General features: G+C 50.7%; 1 protein-coding gene across 3 annotated transcripts; it reads left to right on the top strand.

Annotated features, from left to right (window-relative positions):
• The first annotated feature begins 7,581 nt into the window (after positions 1 to 7,581).
• Positions 7,582 to 15,261, top strand: PRRT3 (proline rich transmembrane protein 3). 3 transcript variants are annotated; one of them, XM_032411909.1, is made up of 4 exons: positions 7,582 to 7,655; positions 11,090 to 12,167; positions 12,380 to 12,535; positions 13,121 to 15,261. In XM_032411909.1, the coding sequence occupies exons 2-4, from the start codon at positions 11,147 to 11,149 to the stop codon at positions 14,890 to 14,892; spliced, it is 2,949 nt and encodes a 982-aa protein (XP_032267800.1). In that variant the 5' UTR covers positions 7,582 to 7,655; positions 11,090 to 11,146; the 3' UTR covers positions 14,893 to 15,261. The 3 variants fall into 3 exon arrangements, with proteins under 3 accessions (XP_032267800.1, XP_032267799.1, XP_032267801.1); XM_032411908.1 differs by lacking the exon at positions 7,582 to 7,655 and adding an exon at positions 7,665 to 7,894; XM_032411910.1 differs by lacking the exons at positions 7,582 to 7,655; positions 13,121 to 15,261 and adding an exon at positions 7,665 to 7,894 and having other exon boundaries at positions 12,380 to 13,100.
• Positions 15,262 to 15,719: the final 458 nt, after the last annotated feature.

Raw genomic sequence — 15,719 nt, 5'->3', positions numbered from 1 at the left:
TCCTTTTTTTTTTTTTTAAAGATGTATTTGTCCATTTTAAAGAGCACGCATGAGCGAGCAGGGGGTGGAACAAAGGGAGAGGGAGACAACAGACCCCCCGCTCAGTGCAGAGCCCGATGCAGGGCTCAATCCTAGGACCCCAAAATCATGACCTGAGTCGAAATCAAGAGTCGGCTGCCTGACCGACTGAGCCACCCAGGCACCCCTCAACTCTCCTTCTATTCTCAGGCAGTCTGTCTTCCCCTGGAGACACTGGCTCAGTGAAAAGAAAACACTCCTTTCTGAAACTTTCCAGTAAGTCAGGTAATAGACCTGATTCGGGTCACGTGCAAATTCTATAAAGTGTTTAGCCCCACCTAAACTGTAAGGACCGAAGGTGGGATGGAGGCGATTCCTCAGAGGAAAACTGGGGTTTTGTTGCCAGAGAAAGTGGCAGGGGTACCAGGCAAGAAAAAACAATAATTTTTACCATTTAATCACCCAAACTGTCTGGCACGTTACCAAAAGGAGGTATTGCCCCTGTCCTAGTAGGCAATAAAGTCTGCAAACATTTACTGGATTTCTACAATATGCTCGGTGTCGTGTTAGATATTTTCAGATCTTTCTATTCACTCATTTACTGACCATCTGCCAGATACTGCACTCCCAGGCCTTAAGAGTTCAGACTGCTGTGTCACGTGCCATGACAGGGTGACCTGGGGGAGGCTGTGGGAATGTCCTGCAGGTCATATGACCAGACTGGGTGGTCAGGGAAGGCTTCCCAGTGGAAGTATCATCTCAGGATATGAAGGATCACAAGGAAGTATATACAGAACCAAGGAAATATATAAGGAAAGACTATCCCAGGCAGAGGAGACTGTGTGCAAGGGCCCAAAAGCAAGGGTGATGGCATTTTCACAAAACCAGAACAAGGCCCGCATGGCCCTGAAGGGTAGAGAACAAAAAGATGTGACGAGGGTTGGGTTAGACATTTTAAATGGGTGAACAGTCTGGTATGTGAACTAGATTTCAATACAGTTGCTTAAAAAAAAACATGAGATGAGGCAGCATCAGGGCCAGATGGCTGCTTGGAAGTCATCCCTCAGAGATGAACTTGATCCTGACGTGGCAGCAGGGAGCCTTTGGGGGGGACTGGTGTGAAGGGATTGGCTGCTGGTGGGCAGGAAATGGAGAGGGTAAAAGTGGGTGGAGGCGTGGCAGGGTGAGAGTGGGGTGGGACTGCGGCCATTTACATGCTTGGCTCCTGCTTTTTTGCACAACTCAGGGTTGTGGTAGCTCTGCATAGGACACTTGCTTTCTCTGGGCCTCAGTCTCCTCATCTGTCAAAAGGAATCATAGTGGTGTAGCACCTTGGGATAACAGTCTGGCAGTTCCTCAAAAGTTTAAACATAAGGTTCCCATACGACTCAGGAATTCCACTCCTAAACAGATCTATACCCAAGAGAAATGAGAACGCACGTCCACATGAAAACTCACACATGAATGTTCATAGCAGCATTATTCGCAATAGCCACAAAGTGGAAACGACCCAAATGTCCAAAATAAATAGATCACTTGATCAAGAAATATAATATGGTACGAACACACAGCGGAATGTTATACAGCAATAATAAAGAATGAGGTCCAGCCTACAACAGGGATGACCCTGGAAACACACGAAACAAAGGAAGCCAATCACAAAAAAAACACATTTATGATCCTGTGTTTTATGAAATGTCCAGAATATGCAAACCCACAGAGACAGAACATAGATTAGTGGTTGCCAGGGCCTGGGGGGAGGGAATGGGGAGTGACTGCTAATTGATACAGGTTTCTTTTTGCCAGATGAAAACGTTCTAAAATTGGAAATGGTAATAGTTGTACAACTTTGTAAATATACTAAAAACCACCAACATAGTACCCTTTAAATAGATCAATTTTGTGTATGTGAATTATATCCCACTAAAGCTGTTACAGTGGGCAGGGATCATAAGCTTTTGGCAGCAGACATCAAGATCTCTCGCGAGCATGGCTATGAGAGGCTCCTATAGGCTCTCATGACTGCAGACGGAGTCTGACTGCAGAGGCAGAGGTCAACCAGCGTGTTCCCGAGCCTCTCATGGGCTTTCACCCCCAGCCCGGCTACCCTCCTGCTGCCCCTGCTCTCACCCTGGTCCCACCCGCCCACTTTTCCTTTCAGGTCTCTTAGCTCTGCCTCCCTGGAAATGGCCTGGGAAGATCAGCAGGGTTCAGAAGCCTGGCTTCTGTATCCATGCTCCTCCGAGATGGGCTAGTACCCAATAAGTAAAATATTTCCTTTTTGCAGTCAGCTCACAAAATGCACAGCCAGCCCTGTGCTACCTTTTCCTTTCTCCCATTTCTTTGTGAATTTCTTTTTCATTTATTATTTTTTATTATGGAAAATTCCAAACATATCCAAGAGTGGAAAGAATAATATAATGATGTATCCACCACTCTGCTTTAATAATTATCAATATTTTGCCAATTCTTCCATGTATCTCCCAAACCCACTTTTTTTAATGTTTTAAAAGTAAATCCTAGATACACTATTATTCCACACATAAATATCTTAGTAAGTTGGGGCACCTGGGTGGCTCAGGTGGTTAAGTGTCCGACTCTTGATTTTGACTCAGGTCATGATCTCAGGGTTGTGAGATCGAGCCCCCCGCATCCAGCTTTGTGCTTAGCAGGGAGTCTGCGTCTCTCCCTCTGACCCTCCCCCACTCGAACCTACACCTCTCTATAAAATAAAACAGTATTAAAAAAATATTCTATTATTTCTGAAAAAAAAAAAATTTTTTTTTTTTTTTAAAAAATTTTATTAAAAAAAAAAAAAAAAAAAAAAGAATTTTATTTATTTATTTGACAGAGAGACACAAAGAGAGAGAAGGAACACAGCAGGGGGAGTGGGAGAGGGAGAAGCAGGCTTCCCGCCGAGCAGGGAGCCCGATGCGGGGCCCGATCCCAAGACCCTGGGATCATGACCTGAGCCGAAGGCAGACGCTTAACAACTGAGCCACCCAGGCGCCCCCAAATAAGGAATTTTTAAAACATAACCCACAATGCCATCATCTTACCTAATTAGACATTCTTCAGTATGTTCTAAGACCCAATCATGTTCAAATTTCCTGTTATCTTCAAATGTCTCTGTCTGGTTGGATTGTTTGAATGAGGATCCCAAAAGGCTCCCACATGACATTTGATTGCTAAGTCTCTTAAATCTCTTTTAAACTGGTCCCCCCCACCACCACCCATTTTTCAAGCCATTTATTCTCTGTAGAATTCTGTGAGTCTTTTTGAAAGTATTCTTATCTTGATGGGAAATCAAATCTTTAGATTGTTTTTCATTTCAAGAAAAGATTTAGGAGACTGAATTAGTAAGAGATGCCCAGAAAATTAAACAAATAAAAAACCAAGGACTACCCCAGGAGAAAACAGAACATCTAGCAAAGAACTGTAATCACAGTACACCTCTTGAGTCAGCCTGACTCACTGTTTCACAGTTCTAGGGTTGTAAATGTAGAATAATGATATAAATCAAAGCAGTACGGAAAAATGTGGAAATGTGAAAAGCTAAATCTTCATATTCCTTGGTGGTAATCAATAGGTAAAAATCTAAAACTGAAAAAAAAAATTAACATGAGCAGGACACATCTGGCACTTAGAGAATAGATATAAAAACCAGAAGAAATAATCAGAAATACCAGAAAGAGTTGAAAGGAATTGGAAGTGAGAGGGAATGGGATAGGGGACAGCTGGTTTTAAAGTATATACCAGATTATCAGATTTATTAACACAAAAAGTATCTTTTTAAAAGGTTCATTTAGCCGATATCCATGGAGATTAACATCTGAGAATGAGTTAAAACTCCAGGAACCCTTGAGGCTGAATTTGGCAGGTTTAGTGAAAGAGTGGACCTGTCCACCTGCCCCACCCCGGTACAGGACAGCGGGCACAGAACAGAGAAAGTTCGCCAGGCTGCACCCTCTCCCACCTCTTCTGCCTTTTGTTTCTTTGCTCATGCCTGCCAGGGGCCAGCCACATGGAAATGCCAGCCAACTGTCCTGGGCATGTCTAGGGAGGGGGCTTCAGCATCGCCAGCCACAAACACCTTTGCCTTTTCCTTCGCTCTGCCCTTCCTTGGGACCTCCCAAGGTACTTTTGGGTGGGAGCTCTCAGCAACTCCCAAACCCTGTTGAAGTCCCTTCAAAGGAGAGTCCAAGTTGGAGGCCTATTTTCATAGACACACAGCAGGGCCACCTGGAAGGCCTGGGACGTTCATCTCACCACCTCCCCTCTCAGGGGTGCTTCCTCAGGGGCAGGATGGTGCCATCAGTATTAAGAGTGCTGGTTCTAAAGTCAGATTTAGAGCTTGGCCTCTTACTTGCTATGTGACCTTGAAGAAATTACTTAAGCTCTCTGAGCTTCAGTTTGGCAACTGTAAAATGGAGAGCATAATAATACATAGGTTGTTGTGAGGACTTAAAAAGAATAATGCATGCAATAAGGTGTGTAGCATAGCCCCTGACCCACTAAGTGCTTCGGAGACGGAGCTACTGACCATCTCCCGTATACTTAAATCATCCCCCACCCATCACTGCCCTCCCAGAGTCTCCAGGATGATGCCGGCAGCTGCTTTTGGAGCCAGGATACTCCCCACCTATACCTGGCACTCCATGTTCTCCACTTATATTCACCTCTACCCCCAGCCAGTCTCCTCTTTCCAGAGGATCAGCTTTCATCTTGGCCTCTGGCCAAAGGGATCATAATCTCTCTTGCCTTTGTTTGGAATCTTAAAACCCCTACCAATCCATGGTTTGGAAACACAATGGGATTGGGGCTCCTGTCTCTAAAGAGAGCAAGCCAGGAGCAGCTGGATGGTCCTCTGTGGACTGGGGGGTTGGGCACTGTCAGGCCAGTAAGACTTTGCAGGAATGAATGGGTAGTCCTCCTTGGGGGAAACTGAGGAAGGGAACCAGGCCAGCTCTGAGCCTGCTAGGGGAATCTCAACATCTCCAAAGAAGTCTCACCAGAGAGCTCACAGGAGGCAATGAGAGGAGGGATTTGGACTCCTCAGCTTCTGTAGTGGACCCCTAGAGCTACCTTCCCTGCAAGATTGCCCACGAGGGAGAAGGAAATTAGGATGTTACCAGGAAAAGAATTGGATCTTGAGCAATGCTAAAAAAAAAAAAGGCCAGTTATCTATCATATATAGAACCAGGATCCAGATGACTTCCCACAAGATCAGAACAACTAACTAGATCTAACAAGAGAAAAAAACAAGAAACAAATGCTGAGTCCTACACTGAGGATCAAGAAACCAACTGCACACAAAGAAGTAGGGAAGACCTAGTAGATCAATACAAAGAAGTAGGGAAGACCTAGTAGATCAATACAAGGAGGCAGGGAAGACCTAGTAGGTCAATATTGGGCAACAAAGGGATGTGGCTGCCAGAATCATTAATTCAGTGTGAGGCCCCCATATTAATGGAGGAGAATCTAGGAAGGGAGGTGAAAGTCCAGCTTTGTTCCTAACTAGGTTCAGTTCCAAGAGTTATACTTTATTTTTTAAAATATTTATTTATTTATTTTAGAGAGAGAGAGCAAGAGCAGGAGGGACAGAGGGAGAGGGAGAGAGAGAGAATCTCAAGCAACCTCCATGCTGAGCGCGGGGCCCGCCCTAAAATCACGACCCAAGTTGAAACCATGAGTTGGACACCTAACTGAATGAGCCACCCAGGTCCCCCTTCAAGAGTTATACTTTAAGTTGGACATTGTTAACCAGGGAAGAAGCCAACAGAGGAGAGATGTCACAATGGTGAGAGCCCAGAATCCTGTCCTTTGAGGAAAGGTCAAAAAAACCTGGAGGGTTTGGCCTGGAGGGAGAAAATTCTAGAGAAATGAGAGGTGTCTTTATAATTCTGAAGGGGTTCCCACAAAGAAAACAGTAGAGCTGGTCAGATGATAAAGTGAACCCGGAAAAGCCCAATCCTTCTCCTAGAGTCCGAAAAGCCTGATTCAAGCTCTGAGCATGCTTCGACCTGCAGCACGTCAGACACAGCTCAGGGCTGGGGGTTGCTCTTCTGTGAGACCCAGAGACCCAGGCAAGTACTGGGGGGGAAAGCTCAGCTCAACCTTAGGAAGAATGTCTTTCTTTTTAAAATGATATTTATCATTCCTGTCTCTGATCACAAAAGAAATACACAGTTGCGTAGAATACTGGTAAACAGAAAAGCGAAATTAGATAAAGTCACATCAACCACTATTTACCTCCTAATAATTAGGAATAGGATAGATAGGTAGGTAGGTAGGTAGATGATAGATAGATAGATATTAACAAAAATGAGATCACACAAATAATTATCTGAGAGGATTTAGAGAATCACCATGTAAAGATGTATGTGTTGGTATGTAAGGATGTTAATTGCAGTATTGTTTCTAGTAGAAAAAAAATAGCTGTTCTCCAGCTATAGCCCCTGCAGTAGGGGAATTTGGGAGTGTGAGTAAATGACAACGCACCCACACCGTGCGGCACCGCGTGGCTACTTGGAGGAAAAGGGTGCAGGTAATACGTATGTATTGCTTTCAGAATCTTTCCAACATATATTGCCTAAGGCAAAAAAAAATACTCGAGTTATAGGATAATATGCATAGTATGGTCCCATTTTTGTGAAAAGAAAGACATGCACATATATGTTTTTAATTAAAAGAAGCAACATGATGCTAACAGCAGGCACATCTGGGGAGGCCGACTTGAAGAGGCCAAGAGTAAGACAGTGAATGTGTTCCTTGAACATTTCTGTGTCACTTAACTCGGGACAATCAGCATACATCATTTTTATATCAAATGACTGAAATTTAAATAAATAAACAACAATCTATCCTGGACATTTCTCCATGGCGTTAAGGATTTTACATCATATTTAATGACCGCATCTATTCCTTGTGTCGATTTCTCTGAATGTTATTGAACCCAATCGTGGACATTTAGTACATCAGGAGCTGTCCAAAGAGGAACCAAGGACATTTGAGTGTCTATCAGACCTGAAAATGTGCAGACTCACAGGTCTAACCATACCATAGGTAGGAAATTATCTGATAGATACACCTAGTGCTTGCGCACGAAGAGGTCTAGGCAAGAATGGTCCCTGCTTTATTATTCCTGCTAGCAAAAGACTAGAAACAATTTACATGTCCAACCTCAGGACTGCATCAATAAAAAATTACCGGCTGACGATATGCTTCAGTTCTCAACAGCAGATACAAGAAATAAGATGGATCTGTAGAAATTTACATGGAAAATGTGCCAGGATATATTTCACAGTGAAGAGAAAAAAGGCAAGTTACAGAACAGTGTGTACAGTATGATCTCATTTCTATTTAAAACGTATATGTGACTGTGCATTGAAAAAGATCTGAAGCTACCTCTGAAACTAATTTAAAAAAGTAAAATAAAATAAAGAAAAAGATCTGAGGGATAAACAGCAAGCTGTAGGTAGAATTTCCCTCTAGGTAGGTATGTGTGTATGTATCCCTATATATATATGTATGTATGTATAAAGGAAGTGAGCTCCACGTCCCATGGGGTGTGCAAACCAGGATTGGCTGTCCCTTACTCAGGGATGCTGCGGAAGGGATTTCCAAATCTCTCGGAGGTACCTCGGTTCCCCTCTTAGCCCTGAGAATCTCTGTGAGAGGGGAGGTCGGGACTGGGAGAAGAATCCACCCCTAAGGGGAAAGGGTTAAGTGGGGATGGCGTTCCTGTGGGCGGGCTCCGCGATCGGCAGCGCCGGGCTCTGTTAGCCAAGTCTGAGCATCTCGGAGGATGCGGCGCGGCGAGCGGCTGCAGGGACGCGCGCAAGGTGAACGCGGGGGCTGCCGGCGCGGCGCCCAGGTGAGGAGCTGGCCCAGGGAGGGGGCGATGGCGGGGCCCAGGCAGGGAGCGTGGCCGGCAGCCCCCTTTCTGGGCACGAGTGGCAGGGCCTGCACCAGCTCCCACCCCCACCCGGGACACTGCGGGAAGGCGCGGAGCCAGGGGAGAGAAGCCAGAGGAGGAGAGGTAACCCGAGATGGACAAGCTCCCGAGGCTGCCCTGCGGCGGCCCTCGCCCTGCCCCCAGGCCGGCCTCTCCCCAGTCCCTAGGGCAGGGAGATACCCCCATCTCTCACCCCACCACCCAAAAAATCTCTCCTGTAGCGGGAACCCAGGACTGGGCAGCCCCCTCCTTGTCCACAGATGCCTACATCTCGTTTGAATTGCGGGTGGTGAGCAGATGGCATATGCTTATTGAAGGCCTAATCAACTGTCTCCTCTGGAAAGCTTTTGGACCCCCTGTTCAAAATGAGCCATTGCGGGTTTCACAACGCCTCGTGTGGCCATTCGCTGGCTGTGTGACCTTGGGCGATTTGCTAAACCTCTCTGAACCTCGCTTTCTTCCCCTATGATATGGTTATACCCACACCTGCTTGGGTTTGGAGGGTTGGATGAGATGGAGGACATGCAGCTAATCTTAGCGCAGGAGCCTAACTGGGTAAGTGCTCAACACAGGAGCACTATTATTAACCAGGACATGCGTTAGTGGCCGTTCAGTCCTTCCTCCTCAGCTGGCCCCAACTCCTGACACCAACTGAGGCTTCTCTGCGGGTCCCCAGCACCTAATTTGGGCTAGGAGCAGAGCATGGGGCTCAGTGAACATTTGAGAAATGAACTAACGACTTTAAGGCAGAATCTAAACTCAGTTTGGGGGATGGGTTTAAGAGATCTTTGAACCCCCTGAAATTGTCCCCAACCTTTGATGAACCTGGGCATTTCCTGGAGTTTTCATTGGCTTCTCAAGGTGCATGTGAACCACCAAGGATGAGGAGCCAGGGAGCTCTGGGCACACCTGCTTCCCAGAGAGAAAAGGAGCAGGGCTTCTGCTCCGAAACACACCCCGGCCTCTCTTCTCTCACGGTTGCTGTGCTCCTGCCCTCTGTCTCCTGGCCATCGGGTCCCTTCCAGCCTCCCTGGCTTAACTAGGGACTCTCGGGAACAGGAACGTTTAGGGGATATCTACCTGGGGCCAGGCACATGCAGGGAGCTGGAGATAAGAAATAAAGATGCGGGGCGCCTGGGTGGCTCAGTTGGTTAAGCGACTGCCTTCGGCTCAGGTCATGATCCTGGAGTCCCGGGATCAAGTCCCGCATCGGGCTCCCTGCTTGGCAGGGAGTCTGCTTCTCCCTCTGACCCTCCTCCCTCTCATGCTCTCTGTCTCTCATTCTCTCTCTCTCAAATAAATAAATAAAATCTAAAAAAAAAAAAAAAAAAAAAAAGAAATAAAGATGCACATGCAGCCCTTGAGAAGCCCTAGGCCAGTGGAGGAGACAGGAGATTACATTATGTGGCCAGAGTGATGGGAAAGGGTAGAGGGGGTGTCAGGGAAAGAAATGTCTAAGCTGAAAAGAGCCACCATCATATCTTACCTGGATTTCTGGACTGGCCTCTCTCCCCCTTTTAAAGATCTTATTTATTTATTTTCTTTGAGAGAGACAGCGCGTTTGTGCGTATGAGTGGGGCAGAGGGAGAGGGAAAGAATCTCAAGCAGATTCTGTGCTAAGCACGGATCCCAACGTGGGGCTTGATCTCACGACCCTGAGATCATGACGTGAGCCGAAGCCAAGAGTCGGACGCTTAATCGACTGAGCCACCCAAGAGCCCCTCTTACCAGACCTTGTTGCCCCCATGCTTAACATCTGCATTGGCTTCCTGTGATACTTAGAATAAAATCCAGGTGCCTCCCTGTGGTTTACAAAGCCCCTTGTGATCTAGCCCTACTTTCCTGATTTTATCTCCCTCCGCTACTTTCTCTTTCATTTTGCTATGCTCCAGCCACACTAGCCTTTTCATTTCTTGAATTCACTCGTTCATTCTGCGTCAGGGCCTTAGCACTTTCTGTTCCCTTTGCCAAATACTTTTCCCCCATATCTTCAAATGGCTGGCTCCTTCTTCTCATTCAGCATCTAGCTTAAATGTTACCCCAGAGAGGCCTCCTGCTACCCACTGTGTAAAGTAGCCCCCCATCCGTCTGTCTCTTAACCCTGTTTTATTTTCTTCGTAGCTCCCCTTATTTAAAACTAGTCATTGTCTGTCTCTTACCCTAGAATGCCAGCTCCGTGAGGGCAGGAATCTTGTCGGTCTGTTCACGGCTTTATCCCCAGAGCCTGGCACAGAGTATGCGTTCAAATTATTTGTTGAAATAGTGAAGGGGGCTGGTGGGAAAGAAAGCTTTCTGGACAAAGGGAAAAGTAAAAGGGCTCTAATGCTTATTAAACCCCTATTATGGGCCTGGCCTATAATGTGTTTTGTTAGGTAAGTTTTGTAAGAGCTCCTTTGAGTTAGGTACCCATTTTACTGATGGAAAAAACCACAATTTGGAGAGGTGAAGTAACTCACCCAGGAAATGGCAAAGCTGGGATTCAAACCCAGATCGCTCTGTCCCTCTCCCTCTCCACCTCTCTGATATTTGAGCCAGGCCTTTGAGAGTAGGATTTCAGAGGGCATCTGGGTGGCTCAGTAGATTAAGCATCCCAGAGTCCTGGGATCCAGCCCCACATCGGGGTCTCTGCTCAGCGGAGAGTCTGCTTCTCCCTCTCCCTCTGCCCCACCCCCTGCTTGTGCTCTCTCGCTCTCTCTGTCAAATAAATAATAAAATAAAATCATTAAAAAAATAGGATTTCAGCCAGTGAAGGAGAAGAGAGAGGACATTCCAGGCTGAGGGAACAGCAGGAGCAAAGGATTGGGGCATTGAACAGCCCAGTGGGTATTGAAGGATAGGTGAGCAGCCTGGTGTGGCCTTGGAAGGCTAGGAGAGGAACTTATATTCTTTCCTGAGGGTGATGGGGAGCCATTGAAGGTTTTGAAGTAGCGCACGTGGCATGACCAGAGATGCAGTTTTAAAAGGTCACTCTGGGCAGCATGAAGAGGTTGAACAGGAAGGGGCTGCGGGAAGGGGAGTTTCTCGTGTCTCTCTTCTTTCTTTCCCACCATCCCTTTTGGGGCAGCTATGGGCACTCCCAGTGTTCACACGTCATCCCCCTTCTCCTTGTTTCAGGCTCATCCAGAGAGGACTGGACGTTGAGTGTTCTGGGCCCAGGCATCAGAGTGGACCATGGCTCCCAGCCCGTGGGGCCGTGTCCGTGGCCCCCTGCTGCTGTGGCTGCTGCTGTCCCAGGGGGCTGGCCCTGCCCTGGGCCAGGGCCTTCCCAAGCCACTTGAGGACTCGGAACCACATCTGATCCCAGGAGACCACCCCCAGGGCCCTATGGGCACAGAGCCCCAGGCCCGCGACTTCCTCTGGGAGAAGTCCAGGGATGAGGGCCCCTGGAACTCCAATGTTCCCCAGGCCCCTGCCGAGAAAGTACCCGAGGAGCCCGCAGACTCTCCCCTTGGCCCAGCCCTGCATGGACCTAAAGCATCCCACAGGGCGCAGAGAGGAGGACTCCCAGTAACTGATGACCTCCAGGTAGCTCGAGGGTCAAGTTCTCATGGCTGGACAGGACCTCCTGACTCACAGGAGCCTATAGAGCAAGAAGCACCAGCCCCTCATCCAGTAGGCCTCCCCCATCTCACTTTCATCCCCATAACTCCCAGACTCCAACTTAGGATAGCCACAGTTCCTCCCTCCCCAGGGCCAGAGAAGCCTGGAGGCCAAGTGGAGCAACGACCACCTAGAGATGAGGATCTGGTGGACAAAGCCATGATCAGAGTCTCAGAGATATCCCCCTTAGAGCACCAGGGCCCTCCTCACACTCTTGCTCCCCACTTGGGAACTACCAGGAGGCCAGTGCTGGAAGAACAGGGTGGGGGTGAGGACTTCCAGGAGGCAGCTCGAGGCCCCCTCTTCACCCAACAGGATCCAGCAGTCCCTCATGTTGGCTTGGTATCCCCAGCTGAGGTGGCATCCTCTCAGGAGCCTGGGTCCCAGCCACACCTGGTATTGGCCAAAAGCCTTCCTCCTGCTGAGGAGCTGCCAGTTGAGCTCCCCAAGAAGACTGGAGGTGAAGAGACCTGGGAAGTCAGTCTTCCAAGCCCCTCGCCCAAACAGGCTGATCTTCCTGATGTTAGGGACTCACCAAGACCCCAGCCCTCAGGTCCCCCTGCCACAGAGACACCCGATGGGTCTAAGCCAGGTGGGTATCAAAGTGAGGGTGCTGAGCAGTGCTGGGAGGGGGCAGTGTTACAGGGTAACTGGATGCCCCAGTTTCTGTGTGACCTCTGGTCCATCTGGGTACCATTTTCCTCATTCTGGCAAATGAGGATGATTGTGCCTCCCTTTTGGGGGATTAGACCTTGGGGACTGCTAGAAGGTCAGGCAAAGTGATGACTGCTTTTGTTATTTCAGAAATAGCAGCAATGAATGGAGCAGACCCCATCTCCCCCCAGCGGGTGAGAGGAGCATTGGAGACCCCAGGTACCCCCAAGTCCCTCATCCCTGGCCCCTTGGACCCTGGCCCAGCTACAAATCGAACAGAGAGCCCTGTGGGGGCCCTGCAGCCAGGTGAGGGCATGGCTAGGGGTTTGGGAGACAGTGGGTACTCTAATAACTAAAAACCTGTGTGGGGTTTATGGAGGGAGTGAATGGGGACAAACACCTGCTTAAAGGAACTGGCCAGGACTTCCTTCAAAAAACTCAGGATAAATAAACTAATGCTCACTGGGTACTCTGGGACAAGTCATTTGCCCTTTGGGGGCTAGAATATTCTTAAATGTGACTTGGATGTATTTAGTGCAGTTTCTCTAACCCCTGCAAATCAGTGGAGGAGATTTTTTAAAATTCCAATACCCAGGCCCCATCGCAAGGAATTCTGATTCACTTGGTCTCCAGGTGATTCTAATGGGCAGCCAATGCTGAGAACTGCTGGTACATTATTAGTACAAGCGGTAGGTCACATCGTTTAACATTATTGGGTGTTGGGCACTATGCTAAACACTTAATCCTCCCCACAACCCAATGAGGTAGGCGCTATTACCATCCCCATTTTATAGATGTGCTTAGAAAAGTTAAGTAACTTGCCCACCATACTAGAGAGTGTGAAAAATCAAAAGCACTTTTCAAAGGGCTATTTTGATATTGTTATTGCAGATGAAGCCGAGGAGTGGCCGGGGCGTCCCCAAAGCCATCCCCCAGCACCCCCAGTCCAGGCCCCCTCGACGTCACGCCGGGGCCTCATTCGGGTCACCACGCAGCGCGCCCTGGGCCAGCCACCCCCTCCGGAGCCCTCAGCCAGCTCCGTGGCATCAGCCCCAGCCACCAGTCCCCCGGCCAATGCCACCGCACCCCCTCTGCGCTGGGGTCCCCTGCGGCGGGTGCTGAGCTTTTCCTGGGAGCTGCACGTCTATGGGGTGGGGGTGCTCTTCCTGTTGCCCGCATTGTTGGCACTGGCCTCCCTGGCAGCCGCCCCTGCGGGGCCGCGGCTGGCTCTGGTGGCGGCCGTGCTGGTGCTCCTAGCATCTGGGCTTCGATCTGCCTACATGCTCGCCGACCCGTACGGCTCTCAGGCACGGCTGGGCTTACGCGCCAGCCTGGTACTCTACAACCTGCCCTTCCCCTTGCTGCTCACTGCGCTGGCGGCCCTGACCCTGCTCGGGCTGGGCGCGGGGCTGCCACAGCAGCTGCAGAACCCGCTCCTGCTGGGAGCGTTGGCGTTGGTGCACGGCGTGGGGCTGCTGACTACTGACCTGCTGTCGGTGAGTCCTGCGCTCAACCTCCTGGCTCAGGGCTTGTCGTGCGCCTGGGGCGCGACCGTGTCTCTGGGCACGCTCTGCCTTTGCCGTCGCCGCCTGCTGGACGGGCCTCGGGGCTGGGATGCCAGCCCGGGCCCGCGGCTGCTGGCTGTGGCGGGCGCGCTGGGGCTGCTGGCCAGTGGCTTGCAGCTGGCGGCTGCGCTCTGGCTATACCCGGGCCCAGGCCGGGTGGGTCGCTTTTCGTGGGCCTGGTGGGGCGTCCACTTCTGGCTGCGCCTGCTGGAGCTGACATGGGCCCTCACCCTGGCGCTGGCCGCTGTGGCCGCCGTGCGGCCCCGGCCGCCCACGGAGCACGCTTGCTGGGCGAAGTTGCTCCGCCTGGCGTGCCCCACGCCCTCGGGCAAGAGTGAGGTGCCTGAGCGACCCAACAACTGCTATGCGGGGCCCAGTGGCGTCGGCGCAGGCGGCTTGGACATCAGCAAGAGCCTCATCCGCAACCCCGCGGAGGGTGGGCCGCCTGCCACGCCCAGTTCAGGCGCCTGGGGCTCGGCTGCGTCTTTGGGCCGCGGCCCCCAGGGTGGCCCGGGACTGTCCCGCAACAGCGTGGGGCCGGCGCCGTCGATGAGCGAGCTGGACCTGCGGCCGCCATCACCCATCAACCTGAGCCGCAGCATCGACGCCGCGCTCTTCCGAGAGCACTTGGTGCGAGACAGCGTATTCCGGCGCTGCGGCCTGCGCGGCCTGGCCTCCCCGCCGCCTGGGGGCGCGCTGCGGCCGCGGCGGGGCAGCCACCCCGACGCCGAGCTCGACGGCGCCGGCTCTTCGCTCCTGCGAGGCCGCTGCCAGTCTCTCAGCGACGTGCGCGTGCGCGGCCCGGTCCCGCCACACGTCGCCAATGACCCTGACGGGGCGCCTTCTCGCAGCTCCATGGACAGCTTTTCCCGGGGCTCGCTCAAGATCAGCTGGAACCCGTGGCGTCACGGGCTGTCATCGGTGGACAGTCTGCCCCTGGATGAGCTGCCCAGCACGGTGCAGCTACTGCCTGCCCCAGCCCCAGCCCCTGCCCCTGCCCCGCCCCCCGCCCGTCCGGGGGAACCTCAGAGCGAGGTCCAGCCTCGCTGCAAGCCCGGGGACTCCCGCAGCGCCTCCAGTGACACCATTGAGCTCTGAGGGGTCCAGGAATGCAGGACCAGGGCCCCACCCTCGATGGCCATATGGCGTGGCCCATTGAGACAGAGGAACATTTCAAAAACTGGCATTCCCGGGCTTCCACCTGACAGCCACCCCTGGAAACAGCCAGGCATGAACCTACCCCCGTTTTTTTTTTTTTTTTATTATTATTTTTTTTCCAGCGGGTATTTTGCACAGAGGCTGTGACTTATGCGGAATACAGGGTGGACATGCATGGATTTGGGTGTGGGATATGGGGTCCATGAACCCCCAGACACCCCTCCAGACTCCCCAGTGTGGAGAGATGAGGCTTGCTTGTCCAGAATGACCGTCCTCTTTGTGCCAAAGAAATAAACCCTTAGGAGTTGGCTCATGCCTCCCTCTGGCCATGCCAGGATCCTGTTCAGAGAAGAGGTAGCAGTCCCCACCCTCCAGCAGTCCCAAGTCCTGTCTGTGTATGTTGGCGAGGGGATGACTTAAAAAGGAAAGCTACACCACAAGTGTAGCTGCCATCTGTCACCTTACAAGGCTATTCCAGTACCATTGGCCATACGCTGTGCTGACCCTGGGAGGCTTTTGGAGTAACGGCTACCAATATTTCATAGCACATCTGTCTGTCGTGCACTGTCTTCAGCTCTTCACATCCATCATCTTACTTCTCATATTAAGCCTGAGTCGAAAGCATTACCATGCCCGTTTTATAGATGGGAAGAGTGAAGTTCAGAGACAAAAGTCATTTGTCCAGGGTCTTTTGGCAAATGATAGCTGGCACTGAACCCAGGAAGTCCCACTCCAAAGCCTGGTTCCTCCATCCCCCTTCTCCTAAC

Source organism: Phoca vitulina, unplaced genomic scaffold (assembly GCF_004348235.1).
Source record: "Phoca vitulina isolate PV1807 unplaced genomic scaffold, GSC_HSeal_1.0 scaffold13, whole genome shotgun sequence".
Classification (NCBI taxonomy): domain Eukaryota; kingdom Metazoa; phylum Chordata; class Mammalia; order Carnivora; family Phocidae; genus Phoca; species Phoca vitulina.
This window is presented reverse-complemented; position numbering and strand designations above follow the sequence as displayed.